The 14705-nt window shown below is 41.4% G+C and overlaps 1 protein-coding gene across 1 annotated transcript in view; it reads right to left on the bottom strand.

The window, feature by feature from the left end:
• The window catches only part of DOCK11 (dedicator of cytokinesis 11), a 193657-nt gene that overhangs the window by 62711 nt on the left and 116241 nt on the right, over window positions 1-14705 (bottom strand). Inside the window, exons 27-32 of the mRNA XM_043974522.1 lie at window positions 13208-13279; window positions 12371-12517; window positions 5891-5974; window positions 5091-5202; window positions 2865-3043; window positions 149-265 (exon numbers count right to left, since the gene is read on the bottom strand). Coding sequence (XP_043830457.1) covers window positions 149-265; window positions 2865-3043; window positions 5091-5202; window positions 5891-5974; window positions 12371-12517; window positions 13208-13279 — 711 coding nt within the window. The remainder of the gene's footprint in view (window positions 1-148; window positions 266-2864; window positions 3044-5090; window positions 5203-5890; window positions 5975-12370; window positions 12518-13207; window positions 13280-14705) is intronic.

Raw genomic sequence — 14705 nt, 5'->3', positions numbered from 1 at the left:
TTACATCACAGTAAGCTCGCTGGAGGATATGAAAAAGCCCCAATGACTGATGGAAAAAGTACACGATGTATGTGCATTTGTTCTACCCAAAGTTAAGGAAATAAGAGAAAGGCAACGGCAGGCAACAGAAACAGAGAAGGCTACTCACAGAACTGGGCACGGCAGTGCACGAATACAATGTGTCTCGCCCAACTAATCGCTGGATGTTCTCTAAAAGGAGTCCAACCAATGGGAGGTAGAGCTGGGCTATTTTGGCCTGTTGGTTCTGAAAAACAGTTCGAGTCCAGAGTTATAACTAGGACATGGTTTATGTATATCACACATCAAGAGAGTTTGGTGCTGCATCTTTGTTTTGGTTAAAGACTGGTCAATAGCCAAGCTACAGTAAGTAGAACTTGTTTATAATGAGGATTTGTATATTCTATTACATGCCAATTCCCATGCCCTCAAACATAACTATATTGTAAAATCTGACATCCCACTTCACCTGTAAGGCAGGTGTTAATGCTCTCTGTTCCTCGATACCACTGTAGGTATTTTTGTCCTCTATTTGAGTTGTCTTATCATGATCAGCCTTGTTTGCAAATGTAGCTTGTGATCTTAGCTCCCCAGGATAAAATATCAGACAAGATTTGGGCACATTTGTAAAAGTGCAAACACCTCATTTATGGTCACTAATGGCCCTAGCCAAGGGTAGCTCCTCTCTTAAACATCTGCTTGCTATTTATGTTGGAGACATGAAACCCCCTTCATTAAGCCCTGAACCTGAAATAATCAGCATTTTTCATATAAAGCATCTTCTCAACTCCCTTAGGCCTTATCAAGGCCCACTCACAAGTTTCATACTCAATAAGCTTGTCTTCCTATTAGGCCCAGTATTACTTGTGATAGAGATACAGTATGGCATAGTAGAGAGAGGGCTGGCCTTGAAGGCAGGAAAACTAGGGTTCAAATCTCACTTCTGAGAGATAGGGGCTGCGTGACCCTGGGCAAGTCACCCAACATCTCAGTGCTCTAGGGAGTTTCCTCACCTAGCAGTTCACTATAACCAATGAAATCAGAACTGATTCCTCTCCCCTGTTATGAACAGTGGTCACAACCAAAGCCGTGAAAACTGTCAGATAATCTTCTGATGGAAAGCTAGGGGCTGAAATTCTCTTTAGAGCAGAACATAAAGCAAGTCGTGCATATCTGAAAGTCTCAAATTAGACGACTTGGCAATTAAATATCTTCCATGAATGCTACTCACCAAGCATTTTTGGTTCTCACAGACAGATGAGAATATTCCACAGAAATAATTACATTTCTTAAAAAATGGCAAATGATCCAATTTATACTTTGATAACTTATGATTTGGGAGATAGGGAGTTTGGCATGAAAGGATATGTTATTTAATAATATCATCACTATATAAACAGCAGGGTATTCCTAAGCTTTCTAGACCCAGCTCTGACTCAATAGCTAAACTGAGGGTGATGGCAGGGTGGGGGAGGGCAGCCATCTCTCCTCTTGGAATGTGCTCATAGTTTCCAACCACTTCTGACATGATTAAAGGCAAAACCTCACTGTCACTGTAAGGGTGTGATGCATGTTTCTTTTTTTTTTTTTTGGTGGGGCAATGGGGGTTAAGTGACTTGCCCAGGGTCACACAGCTAGTAAGTGTTAAGTGTCTGAGGTTGGATTTGAACTCAGGTACTCCTAAATCCAGAGCCGGTGCTTTATCCACTGCGCCACCTAGCTGCCCCCATGATGCATATTTCTAATTAACAGTGTCTTAAAAGACTTCCTAGTGCCTCCCTGCCAAGATGCGGCCTGGCTGAGCAGGGATACAAACACGGGTGGTGCCAGATGTGCATCCCCAGCCATACTGCTGTTTAATAAGAGTAAGCTTCCAGTGGCCATGTTGCTTAATCGACTTTTCCAGTTCCTAGGGTTTGCAAATAAGTGTGGCTTCAATGGAGACATAGCTAGCTTTCCAATACAAAATTTTCTGCTGACTCCTACTGCCCTGCTATTGTGGTCAGGCTCGTTGTTAATGGTAATGGGACCTTCACTGAGTATGGTCCTTCTGAGCGAACCTTTATGTTGACTTAAGGTTGGGGAAGATGATTTACTTAAGACTTAAACAAGGATGGTTTAAATATAGGCTTTAAACTAAGCAAAAAACCACTACAGCCATACTGAAGGACAGTCCTCATATGTACACGACATGGAAAAGATGGAAGGATAATTTTAGCTGCCAACACATAAGAGTCATTTCTAAAGAGGGAAGAAAAGCATCTACCGTGTGTGTGTGTGTGTGTGTGTGTGTGTGTGTGTGTGTGTGTGTGTGTGTGTACACATATTCTCTACTCAAGTCCCCAGTACCCCATCCCAAAACAGTAATGACACAGAGTATCAGCCTGTTGACAGATAGTGGGTCTGTCATGTGAAACCCAGCCTGGCTAAGTTCAGGGAGCCCCATCACCAGAAAGTGAGCCAGTGGCGGATGGATGGATGGATGGATGGGATAGATTGATAGACAGAGAGATAGATATGTAGATAGCTATCTATATAAATAGCCCAAGAAAGCTGTTTCCTAAGGTATTATGGTCTGAAGCTGTGTGAAGAGTATCCCCACCTACAAAATCCTGGTTCCTTGAAATCTGCATGTAGTGTGTCTATACAGATCACTGGTAGCCATAATTGCCTTTAAAATTATTTTTAAAAAAGAAACCATCATCTGGAAATTGAAACAACTGAAGCTAATTTGTAAAAGGTGGCCTTAAATACTCAAATTGTCTACTCTGATGAAGATGCCAACAGTAACACAAAACCTCACTGGTGTCATATGTAGAGATTGATTACGTAGAATCAGTCCTCACCTTGTGCTGGTATCTAGTATCAAATGCATGCTTTATCAACAGATGCTTTATAACAGTGATAGCCAAATAGCGGATCTCATAGCTGTCTTGCAGAGCAACAGATGTTTCCCTCAGAAGTAGACCAACCAAAAAATGATGTTTGCAATACTCATCTGATAAACTCGATTCCAGATTGGAATCTGCAGAAAACATGAAATTACAAAATCTGTTTATAAAACTCACTTTAAAGCTGTTTTAAACAAATTAAAATAGCATCTTATCTCATGAATACATAACCATGCTATATAAATATAACTATTATTTTATTATTTTATGAGTTGATCAGCACAATTCCCTTCTCTCATAAAATAAACATGTGTACTTCCACAAAATACAAAAAGGTTCTTTGAATGGGGTTTGTATTGATGATCCTTATGATGAGTTAAATCAGTGAGTTGTACCCTATATTCTTTTTGACTTAAAATCTTAGCCTAGAAAAGTACAGGAAAAGAGCTTCCTTCATATATGGCAGATATGGTGGTGAAAGCAAGTTTAAACATCTTTTTTAAACTAAATATTAAGGCTTAAAATCTCCTTTCTCACCATAGTAATAAGACTATAAAATGCATGGAAACCTTTTAAACTTCCTCTCAGAAATCTTCACCTCAGTCTCATTTTCCCATCACCCTCTCTGATTTCTATGGCAACCTACCCTCAAATTCTCTGATTGTGTTTGGTCTGAGTGACTCCTCACAAATAAATTCTCCTCGGGAGAGTATTATCCATCCTACCATTTCCTCAAATGTATTTTCAGGGCCCTTGTTTCTAGACTTATTACCCTTAGCGTTTCACTGACAGTAGGCCCTATGTTTTCTGGTTTTGAGCATTCCCTACAATAATTACTTCCTATCTTGTTCTGTATTCAGTAGGTGTTCAATAAATATTTGTGGAACATTTAATGTGAATCCCAGGATGAAGAACAATACCCTGTTCTCATCCCCTTACTTTCACTGTCAATATTCAGAAGAGAACAAGTGAGGAGTTGAGGTACTTGGGCCTTTGCTCATTTTTGTTTCATTTCTGCTTTTAGTTCTATCCCTGTCAGATAACCTCTCACTGTCATGTCTCATGTTCTTCAGGGTTACTCTTGAGAACATCTGTGTTCATCATCCTTTCCTCTCTGCAAACAATCTGGAATGTGTTCGTGTACCTAGAGAACCTTAATCCCTCTTCTGGGGCTCTGGCCAATCTGGGCCTTTGTTGGCTTTTTCTAGATTGGCTAGAAGAAGGCAGCTTGACCATGAGAGCACTGCAAAGCGGCCCACAGTAGGGAGGAGAATTCTCCCTGCCTCACCTGAAAGCCAGCTGCACACCCATCACCCACCCCCAAAAGTCATCCTACCCCCAGAAGGAACAGGTTTCTAAAGCCATAAAGCAGTTTCTTCTGCTGGTGAATTAAAGGAGGGTCCCCTCCAAAGTTCTATGAGAATGTCACTTGAGTTATACAGTCAAATCAACAGAGTGTGTGGTGCCTAGCAAATTCAGTTAGAAGGAACCCAGTCAAACCTACCTACTGAAGTCAAACGGTCCACAGCAAATGAAAAAAAATCTAATTACCATGTGAAAAGAAAAGGGACAAATAAAAACATAGCAACAAAAGAACAATGGTTCATTATAAAGCATGCAGAGCAAAAGCATTCCCATTCCACAGTAGCTTGGACTGTATTTCTCTGGTTTTGTCAGCAGTTGAGCATTCGCATCCCAAATTCTCCTGCACCTATCTAGAATCTGTACCACAGAACAGTATTTCAGGCAATGAACCTGGTGCAGTGGATAGAGGGCTGGGCCTGGAGTAAGGAAGACTTATCTTCCCGAGTTCAACTCTAGCCTCAGATACTTACTAGCTGTGTGACCCTGGGCAGGTCACTTAACCCTGCTTGCCTCAGTTTCCTCATCTGTAAAATGGGCTGGAGAAGGAAATGGCAAACCACTCCAGTATCTCTGCCAAGAAAACCCCAAATGGGGTCATAGAGAATTGGACACAACTGAAGAACAACTGAACTGACTGAAACGTGACTTCTCTACACTATACATTCTAATGCTGTCAGGAAAAAGAGGCTGTTGCCAAGCCCCCTCAAAGAGCACTGGCCAGACTTCAGCATGTCTGGCCCCACCCACTGAACTCCCCAGCATTCTGTTCAAGGAGCCCCAGAAGATGGAGAATGTGGACCCAACAACAGGATGTACCTTGAACTCTCTGAAGTTTGGGTTTTGCAAATGCCATCGGCAAATTTAGAGGAATGTAATGCTCGTGATTACAAACTGTTTGTAGAAATTCAAACTTGTACTCGGCCAGAACCTGGTAGGAAACAAAATTAGGCATGTGTCCATATCAGTGCAATTTGGCAGCAACTTAATGTTTTTCTCTTTTAATGGTAAGCATTCGTTTTTGCAACACAATTTTTTAGGATAATAAACATGGGTAGGAATGATCCTTGAGAGGGCAACAGGGGGAGGGGTGGCCCTTGCTTCATACTGTGGTCTAAAAGCCTCCTGAAACTGCACGAGATACCTGGTCTCATGCTATACTATCTCCCAAGCCCTCGGTCACAATCTGCTCTCATTTTAGCTGGGAATCTGCATCAGAGGATCTTAAATACTTGAAAATATGAAAAGAAGACTCCTGGGCCTAAGTTACAAAGTAGGTTGGACCATAAGTACAGAGAAGACGGGCCCCTAAGTTTGGCAACCCCAATCTGTCTGTTCAGTGCCCAGAGGAATGAAGCCAAGACTCTTTCCTATTTCCCTTTTCATTTCTTAGGGCAGTAAATCATCTCCCAACATTCTTTCCTAAGCTCTAGCTGTTTTTCCAGATTTCTGTAAATTTCAAATCACCCTATATTTTACAGAGCTCAATAACAGAGAAGCAGCTGCCATTATTAACCTTTGTTTCATCTTCCTGTACACAAAATGTAAAAGAAATGTTTTTATGCCCACTTCCAATAGGAAGCAAATGTTTTGTTTAGCTCTTTACATTTCTAACTCACCTTGGGATCTTTGGGGCTGAATCCAGACATATAGTCATTGATCAGGTTGAAAACAAATCCTCTGTCCATCAATGTCAGACAGCGCTATAGAAAACAGAAAAAGTTGCTATTAGGGACACAATTCCCATAGCCTATCAGGCACATGAGTATTCCACCAAAGGTTAGCTATTCCCATTCTGTTGGTGAAGAAATAAAAATACAGAAAGAGTAAAGGAATGACCAGTGTCCTAGAAGTACAAAAGTTGGAATTTGGGGCCCACCCCTGAAGTTTTCACAAGTTGTCTAATCTGTTCAACTTTGCTGCTTCCCTTTTGGCCAGGTCTCCAAAGCCTACAATGAGGGTGGTGTTGCCACACAGCAGACAAAAGCATAGCTTTCTTAAGTGGTCTCCCTGCCTCTGGTCTCTTTCCCTCCCACCAATCCACTATCACATTTATCTTCCTCAAATAGCATTATGATCAGGTAATCTCAAGCTCAGAATTATCATTGGATCCCCAGTTCCCCCCCAAATTAAATCTCCATTCTGTAGCTAGGAATTCAAGATTCTCTGTAATTGGACTCCAACCTAATCTCCAGCCTTAATAATAGCTAACGTTTACATAGTGCTTCCGATGTACCACACCACTACGCTAAGTGCTTTATATTTATTATCTTATTCAGTCTTCACAACAACCCTGGGAGGTAGGCACTATTATTATCCCCATTTTAGAGTAATTTGCTCAGGGTCACACAGGGCCAGATTTGAACTTGGGTGTCCCTGATTCCAAACCTAGCACTTTATGCACTGTACCACCTAGCTTCCTTATCTCCTATACTACTCTCCTACATAGGATCACAGCATCACAAATGAAAGAGTTGGAAAAGAATTGAGATCATGTAATCCAGTTCTTTCATTTTACAGGTGATGAAATTTACTCAAGGTATGTGAATGGCAGAAATGGGATTCCTTATATATACATTTTATATGTCAGGTTTTTATCTGTTATAGTTTCCATAAATATTTTCCCAAACTGTTCATTTTCTTTCAATTATATGGGATTTTCAGTGTACATCATTTTAAAAAAAATTAATACATCAAGCCTATCTACCTTGTCTCTTATAATTCCTTTCCATATCCCTAAGGAAAAAAGTCATTTCTTATAACATTTTATTGTTCATTTTTAGTGTATTTTTTGTGTTTCATTTTGTTATACAGCTAGAATTCACTGAGGCACATTGTGTGAAATATGATCTAAGTTCAATTTTCCCATGCAAATTTATTAAGTAATCCTTTCTTTGGAATATAATTTCTATAGGTTTATCAAATACTAGGGTGTTAAGGTCTTTCACATGCTCCTCTTTGTCTGGAAACAATGCTGACCCCTAAGGGAGATCCAAAATCACTTCAAAGAGCTCAGCCTAACCATATACACAAGAAAAAAACAAGTGCATGAAGAATCCTTACTGCTCAAGCTATGATATTCAGTTGAATGGACAACCCATAGTTCCAGCTGTACCTATCTCCTGGATAGTCACTAGAATCAAACAGAAGCTACAAAGTAAAGCTGTTTTTGAGAGATTGCACGGTGCTTTTCATAGCCCCAACTTTCTCCTCAAAACAAAGATCCACATTATCATCATTAGCACATTAGCTATTGGGATGTCACAATTTCTGCAGAATACAAGTTGCAGGTCACCCAAAAGGCAACGGCGAGATGCATGGTAGCTATGAATAAATAATTACATATTATTATTTATTTTTTACACATTTTTATGTAAATAAATATTTTTCCTGAAAAGTATCATTTATCAGAAAGGTGATGAGTCCCCTTAATAACTGTTAGGCCAACTAAGGTGCTGTGAATTCCCTTCAAAAATATCCTTCAGATCCCACTAAATTAGTCTCCTTGATTTCTTGGTCTGGAATCCTTATGAGAAAGGATTGCCAGGAGAACTAGTATAAAGGATATCAGTAGAGTGACGTTTGATTGGCAAAAAATGTGAAACTAAGGGTAAGGGATGACTGATGGACAGACCACAGCCTCTACTGATGTCTAGAGGAAGGCCCTCGGCGTGTTGGCTAAGGCCCCTATGGAGGACACGGAAAAGAGTCACACAGGACGAGAAAGCACAGATGTCTACAATTCGTATCACTGCAGGGAATACCCACATAGATGAGGTCACAAATCCATACAATTCAGTGTGTGCGCTGCTGTGTGTATACTGTTTCCAATCAGCTAATCATGTGATGCAGAGATTGACTACTGATTGACTGTGTAGCCGGGACTAGGATGTATTCAGAAGGCTCTCATTGGCCAAATCAAAGTGGTCTCCATTTCTGCATCCCTTGGGCAGGCTGCTGAAGCCTATGGGTCATTATTAGAATGTGTTTTAAATACATAAAATATATAGGGTTAAAAAGGAAATAAATTACATCAACATACAGTTATCAAAATATATAAATGCACAGCCCTGCTCTTTGCGTACATCTGTCTCTGTCATTTCTATTTTTTTGTTGCTCTTAGATGAGAAGGAGATTAGAGATGGTTACCACATTGTAAGCTTCCAAAGGTCAGAACAGAAAACCACTAGAGGCCCAGAAGCTAGAGTTGATGTCAGGTTTTGCAGCCATCCAGCCCAGCAGCCAAGGCCCTAAGAAATAACCTTCAGGATCCAGCCCAGCAGAGAGGCTCTTGAGAATGAGCTGAAGAAACCAGCCCAACTGTAGTTAACACAAAGACTAATCCAGGAGCTGTCCTGGGTTTGGAAGTGAAATTGTTGGGACAAATGCTCTGTAGAAATTGCCTTACTTCTGAGCCCATTCTCCTCAGGGGATTAAGGCAGTATAAGGGAGAATGTGCCTCTGCGTATTGGGAAGAAAAGCTTCACGCCTTCACTTCTTACTATAGCTGCACAGTAAATATCCTTTTATAAAAGTTAACTGATGTTAATTGGTTAAATGAAACTAGTGCCCTAATCACTATTAGTTAACCATGGGGGGATGGAGGGAGAACACACTGGAATGGGGGCTCTGAGAGCATTAGAGAAAGACTTCCCTCCTAGAAGAAAGGTACCCACAAGAACCCCGAGGGGAAGATGTAGCCAGCCTTGTTCTGGGAGAATGAATTCAGAATCTTGCTATATTTGTGTCTCCCATGATGCCTAGCACAGAAGACATGGTATAATAGATAAGAGTATTGGACCTGGAGTCAGGAAGACCTGGGTTCAAATGTGATCACCAATATACTTTAGTAGCTATGTGACCATGGACAAGTGACAATCTTTCAGAGCCTCAATTTCCCTATCTATAAAATGAGGACAATAATATGTCTTCCATACCTCAAAGGGTTGCTGTGAAGCTCAAAATACAAAATGTTAGGTATCATTACAACTGGTGCTCAATTATAGAAATATCACATTGTAACAAATACAAAAATAAATGTGGTACTTTGCTCTACCTAGCCAGTCTTTAATTGTTGGGCATGGGCTCCCAAGAAAAGACTCAAAAGATCAAATCTTTTCTGATACTTTAGATCCCAAATCATCTTTTACTGAATTTACTTGAGAATGGAGTTTTGCTGTTTGTTTGGTTTCTAATACACAGAAAGCCTTATGTAATAGTAGCAAAACCTCACAGATTCTGGCAAAGAAAGGCATCAGGGATCTGAGACCTGTATCCAGTATTAATAATCAGAAAATTGGAGCGTATTCCTAAAAGCACACAGATGCGTTATTGTCTCCAGGGCGATTAATTCTTTGAAGCATTGTGGGAGGAGTGGGGTGAGAGAAGTAAGAATGAAGAGTCCCATGGTCCTCCCTCATCCAAAAGACCCACCCAACTTGCCCAACAAAGCAAGTACAGCTATTCCTTTCTTTAAAAGAATATTCTGTTAAGTTTCGTTATAAAAATGCTTGTTTTCTCATAAAATTGGAAGTGTATTTTTATCAGGAAAAGAAACACCTCAATATATTTAAAATGTCTGAAGAGGCTTTAGGGTGATGGCCAGGCCCGTGGCATGTTTGTTCTTGGTGTAAAGCACCTCCTAACTCTGGCCTCTCCTTCCCTCTACTCTTTTCCTTTCCTTCTTTCCTTTTCCAGGGCTACAAGAGTTTCCTCAATACCTTGGGACCCTACAATTCTAGGAAATTCACTGTAATATTATATTTCTTTTGTCTGGTCATTTGTAATGTTTAATGGGACTGGGATAGTTTTTAAAAGGTCTAATTGAACATGTTAGATAATCAGGGCCTATTCTGTGGAGAGTCACTGGTTTAGAGGTTTAGAGAAGCTGGTAGAGATTCACTTCAATCAGTCACACCTCCATGCCTCTAGCCAGCTTCTAATCTTGGCTCTGTGTGGCCTTGAGCTAGTCACTTCCCCCTTCTAGGCCTTAGTTTCCCAACCCCCAATGGGGTTGGAATCTAAGTACAAAGAACTGCAAAAGGAAAGGAATGCTACATATGACCAAGCTTGGCCCTGGAGAAGAGATGAAAAACTCCCTTTCCTTCATTGGATAAGTGGGATACTATGGGAGTAGATAGGGGAGGAGAGGAAGGGAAGAAAATGAGCATTTATACAGCACTTATTGTTACAAGCCTTGGAGGTAGGTGCTATTATTACCCCCATTTTATAGATGAGGAAACTGAAGCAGAAGAGGTTCAGTGACTTGCCTAGGCTGGCTTTGAAGCCGGGTCTTCTTGATTCCAGGCCCAGTGCTCTATCTCCTGTACCACTTAGCTGCCTCAATCCATGTGGAATTTCCATTGAGAACAGTATCCATATGCTCTACCGGTATGGAATACTGGATATACTGTTAGACAAGGTCAAGTTATTGATTGGTTTGGCTGAAATGCTTCCTCTGCCAATTTTTCTTTTTAAAGAAAGGCTTTAAGGGCAGGAGAAGAGATACTTGTATGGGAATATTATATAAAAAAAACAAAAATCATCAAGAAAAAGAGGCAGCATGGCATACAGAGCTGGCCTCTAAGTCAACAAGACCTGGGTTCAAGTCCTATCCCAGCCACATACTGGATCTGTGAAAGGGTCGATTGAGTTCTCAGTGCTCAAGACAACTTAGATGAAATTGCAGAGAAGGTGCTACCTACATTGGTAGAGGGAGTTTTCTTACCCAAAGGATCCCTCTACCTTTTGTTGTTGTGTGTGGGGTTTTTTGTTTTGTTTTGTTTTGTTTTGTTTTGCAGGGCAATGAGGGTTAAGTGACTTGCCCAGGGTCACACAACTAGTAAGTGTCTGAGGCTAGATTTGAACTCATGTCCTCCTGACTCCAGGGCCAGTGCTTTATCCACTGCAGCGCCACCTATTTTTATTCTTCTTTTCTGCCTAAATTGTCTAAGCTGAAATTCTGTAAAGCTACAATCTGGGCATTCTTCAACTTTCAAACATGCAGACTTGGAAACAGCCTGTGCTGAGGAGAGCCTGCCCCTGGGGCCTAGGAGGGAAAGCATGTCCAAAGGACCCACACTCCTTTCTTACTGAGTCATGTGGCCAGCAGTCAGTCTAGCTGCAACAAGAGGTAACAATGATTTCCATTACCCCATGTTCCCTTCTGGCCATGTGTTGCCAAATCTACTTTCCTGTAGAAACTAAGTTATGAATGGTAGGTAGCTGTCCAGGCAGGTGCTCAAGACAATTTATTCCTATTATCAGTACTAATAATACCATGAGTGCTAGTAATGGGTATAACAGAAAGAACATGGATCTGGAAATCAAGAGACCTGGCACTAGGAAAGAAGGAAGGAAACAAGTCTTTATTAAAAACCAACTATGTGCCAATCACTGTGCAAAGAAATTAACAGGTATTTCATATGATCTTTACAACAACCCCAGGAGGAAGGTACTAGTACTACTGTTATCCAATTTTATAGATGGGGAAACTGTGAAATGACTTGCTCAGAGTCATACAACTAGTATGCGTTTGTAAGGTCTGATTTGAACTCAGGTCTTCCTGACTCTCCAGGTCCAGGCCTCGAGCCACCTAAACCAGCTTGCTGTGTGACTTTTAGAAAGTCACTTCCCCTCTCTGTGCCTCAGCTTCCTTATCTGTCAAATGAGGGGATTGGACAAGAAGATCTCAGAGGTCCCTTATGTACCTTTCAAAGTCTAAGTTTCATTAATAACCTTGTTTTTATGGGAAAATGTGTTCAAGACTCCAGAATACCATTAATTTCTAAGCTGGGGACTTGCTGTGCACAGTTCTAGGAGCTTGCTTATTTTCTACAAACACTGCAAAGTAGTCTCAAGTATAGTAACAAGAAGAAATGTTTACTCTATCTTACATATGTGTTGTATATCCTCCATACTTTGGGGAAGTGTATAGACAAAGCATTACACCCGTTGCTTACTTTTTTATATGAATTGTATGGTTTGTGTGCATCAGATAAGTCAAACAACTGGTTGTTTTGACAGGAAAAAAAAACAGCCAAATGCAGCCAAGCTTCTGAACCACAAGAGAAAACAAAGGGGGATGATGAACAACTCACCTTCAAGAAGGTGGCCAAGCTATAATTAACATTTCTTGATTCCTCTGGGATCTCTCCGTATCGAATAGTCACATGAGGAATTATTGCAAGGAGGAGTGAGTGGAGGACATGATGGTAGGACTCAGGAAATCTCTGGGCTCTGGGAAGCTGAAATGAGACATGCAGAGAAAGGACCCAAAATGGTAACACTGGAGGCAGGAGCAAAGTCTGTCTTTTCCTCCTCCAAACACATTTCATGGAGATGAAAGAAGACTTGACCCAAGCTACTATGGGAATGAGCACAACTGACTCAATTCCTCATTTGCCTCCCTGCTACTAGACTGCTGCTAATCCCACCGCCCCCCCCCCAGCACCGTTCTACACCCAGTACAGCTGCACTCGAAGCCAACAATTTGGATGCCCCAAATATCTCTCTGAAGAGGGAAGGGGGATGGCGTTTTTGCTTTGCAGACCAAATCTGCTGCACAAAGCAAAGCACTCCAGAAAAGGGCTAGAAGATGGCTATATATGACAACAACTGTGCTAAGTCAGAGTCATTTCTGCTCTGGGACATTTCCCCCCAAAACATTCAGAAGCCAGACTCCGAAGAGATTGGGAAGAGATTGGCCGTGTACAAGCTTCAAGTGGCAACACTTGAAAACAACTTGGCGCAAGAGAGCCCAGAGTCTGTCTGTCTCTATGCAACTTAAAGTGGCCCTTTTCTCCATGGAGGCTTGGATCCTTGCTTTGTTTTCACTTAGTATTCTCCTCAAGCTAAGCCAAGGGCTGAAATGCCTTTCAATACAAAGCATTCTAAAAGGAAACGACCTTTGTTCATTTACCTTTGACTTTATTTACCTTAATTTTGTTCTCTTCAAGTAAGTACGAGGCCATGGACTTAGCCAGAGCTTCAAAGAAAAACCAGGAGTACTAGAATGGAAAAACAACGACAACAGATAATTTCTAACATCTTTAAAAGCCGTCAAGATGCTCATATGCTGGAAAGCTCTGTGTGTGTGTGTGTGTGTGTGTGTGTGTGTGTGTGTGTGAGTGTGAGTGAGAGAGAGAGGGGGGGGGATGGGGGCAGGGGAGGGAGAGAGATGGAAGTTTTCAATATGTTATTTCCCTTTCATCATTTTAAAAAAGGGTTAGGAAATGAGTGCAATCTTCTGAGCCCTGTGTTTGAATCTGGGCTCTGCTCCTGCCAAGTCATTTGCCCCCTTGTTTCCCCGCTTCTAATGGAGGATGTAGTGGGTGGGGGAGCTGGCCTAGGAAATTTCCAGCCCTAGATCCCATGATCCACCAATAGATACAGAGACAGTGGTGATCTGAGGAACCTCCCCAAATAGCTCCCACTTATCTGTCCATGGTGCCAAAAATCTGACCCTGAGAGATCCTATTTCCTGGGTTAAAGGAGTATTACCAATTAAAATGAAACTTCCTTTGAAATGGGTAATCATTTATGCTTTAGTGTGATCTCATTTTTTAAGAACTATACTGGTTTATCAGCTCCAGAGAGCTAAAAGTCAGCTTTGATGAGGAAGGGTGGAGAGAGTTTCAGAGCACTAGATACCTGGACAGCACTTGAGGGAAGCCTACAGGGGACAGAAAGAGGGAGTAGAAGGATGTGGACGGATTTTGTGTGTTATACACTTGCTTGGATTCTAGAGTAGCTTTTGTTTGCAGCTATATAGTCACCCACAACTAAGCAGAAAGGGCTCTGGGTTTGAGGGGTGGGGTGAAGATGGTACAAGCCCAAATGTTACATCACCAAAAAATGGCCTCATATGAAAATCAAAATCAATGAAATAGAAAAAAAGAACCAACAAAGCCTATAGACTTCTAGCTCAAATCATCATCCTCTAGACTAGATGGCTTCTCACAGGACCTTCTGGAACTTCGGTTCTACTGTCACCATCGAAAAGTATTTACTAGAGATACAATAGCAGTGACCAAAAAAGCCAAAAATAAAACTAAAACCAAAGTTATTCAGTATGAAAAACAGAGGGTTAACACTTATGAGAAAAGGAGAAAAACCAAAACCCAAAACTGAATGTATCATAAGATATAAGTCCATCCAGAGATGTTGTGTCCATGATTACAAGACATTTCAACAAGCCTGCAATTTCACTGCAGTGGGAACTCTATCGTCTCCTCCCCTCCACCTTCACCCACGGTCTCTGTGAGCCACCAGGTAGCAGACCTCCTAGCAAAGAGCTTCTCCAAGCTGAAACAGGCCGGTTCTCAAATTGGCACACAGTCCATCCCAGTGGGAGGCCTACCCTGGCTTGTGATCTGTTGATGTGACCAGAGAGCCCCCGGGTTCCCTACTCTATTGCATATGAGATCCTGGAGG

This window comes from Dromiciops gliroides, chromosome X (genome assembly GCF_019393635.1).
Source record: "Dromiciops gliroides isolate mDroGli1 chromosome X, mDroGli1.pri, whole genome shotgun sequence".
Lineage (NCBI taxonomy): Eukaryota > Metazoa > Chordata > Mammalia > Microbiotheria > Microbiotheriidae > Dromiciops > Dromiciops gliroides.
This window is presented reverse-complemented; position numbering and strand designations above follow the sequence as displayed.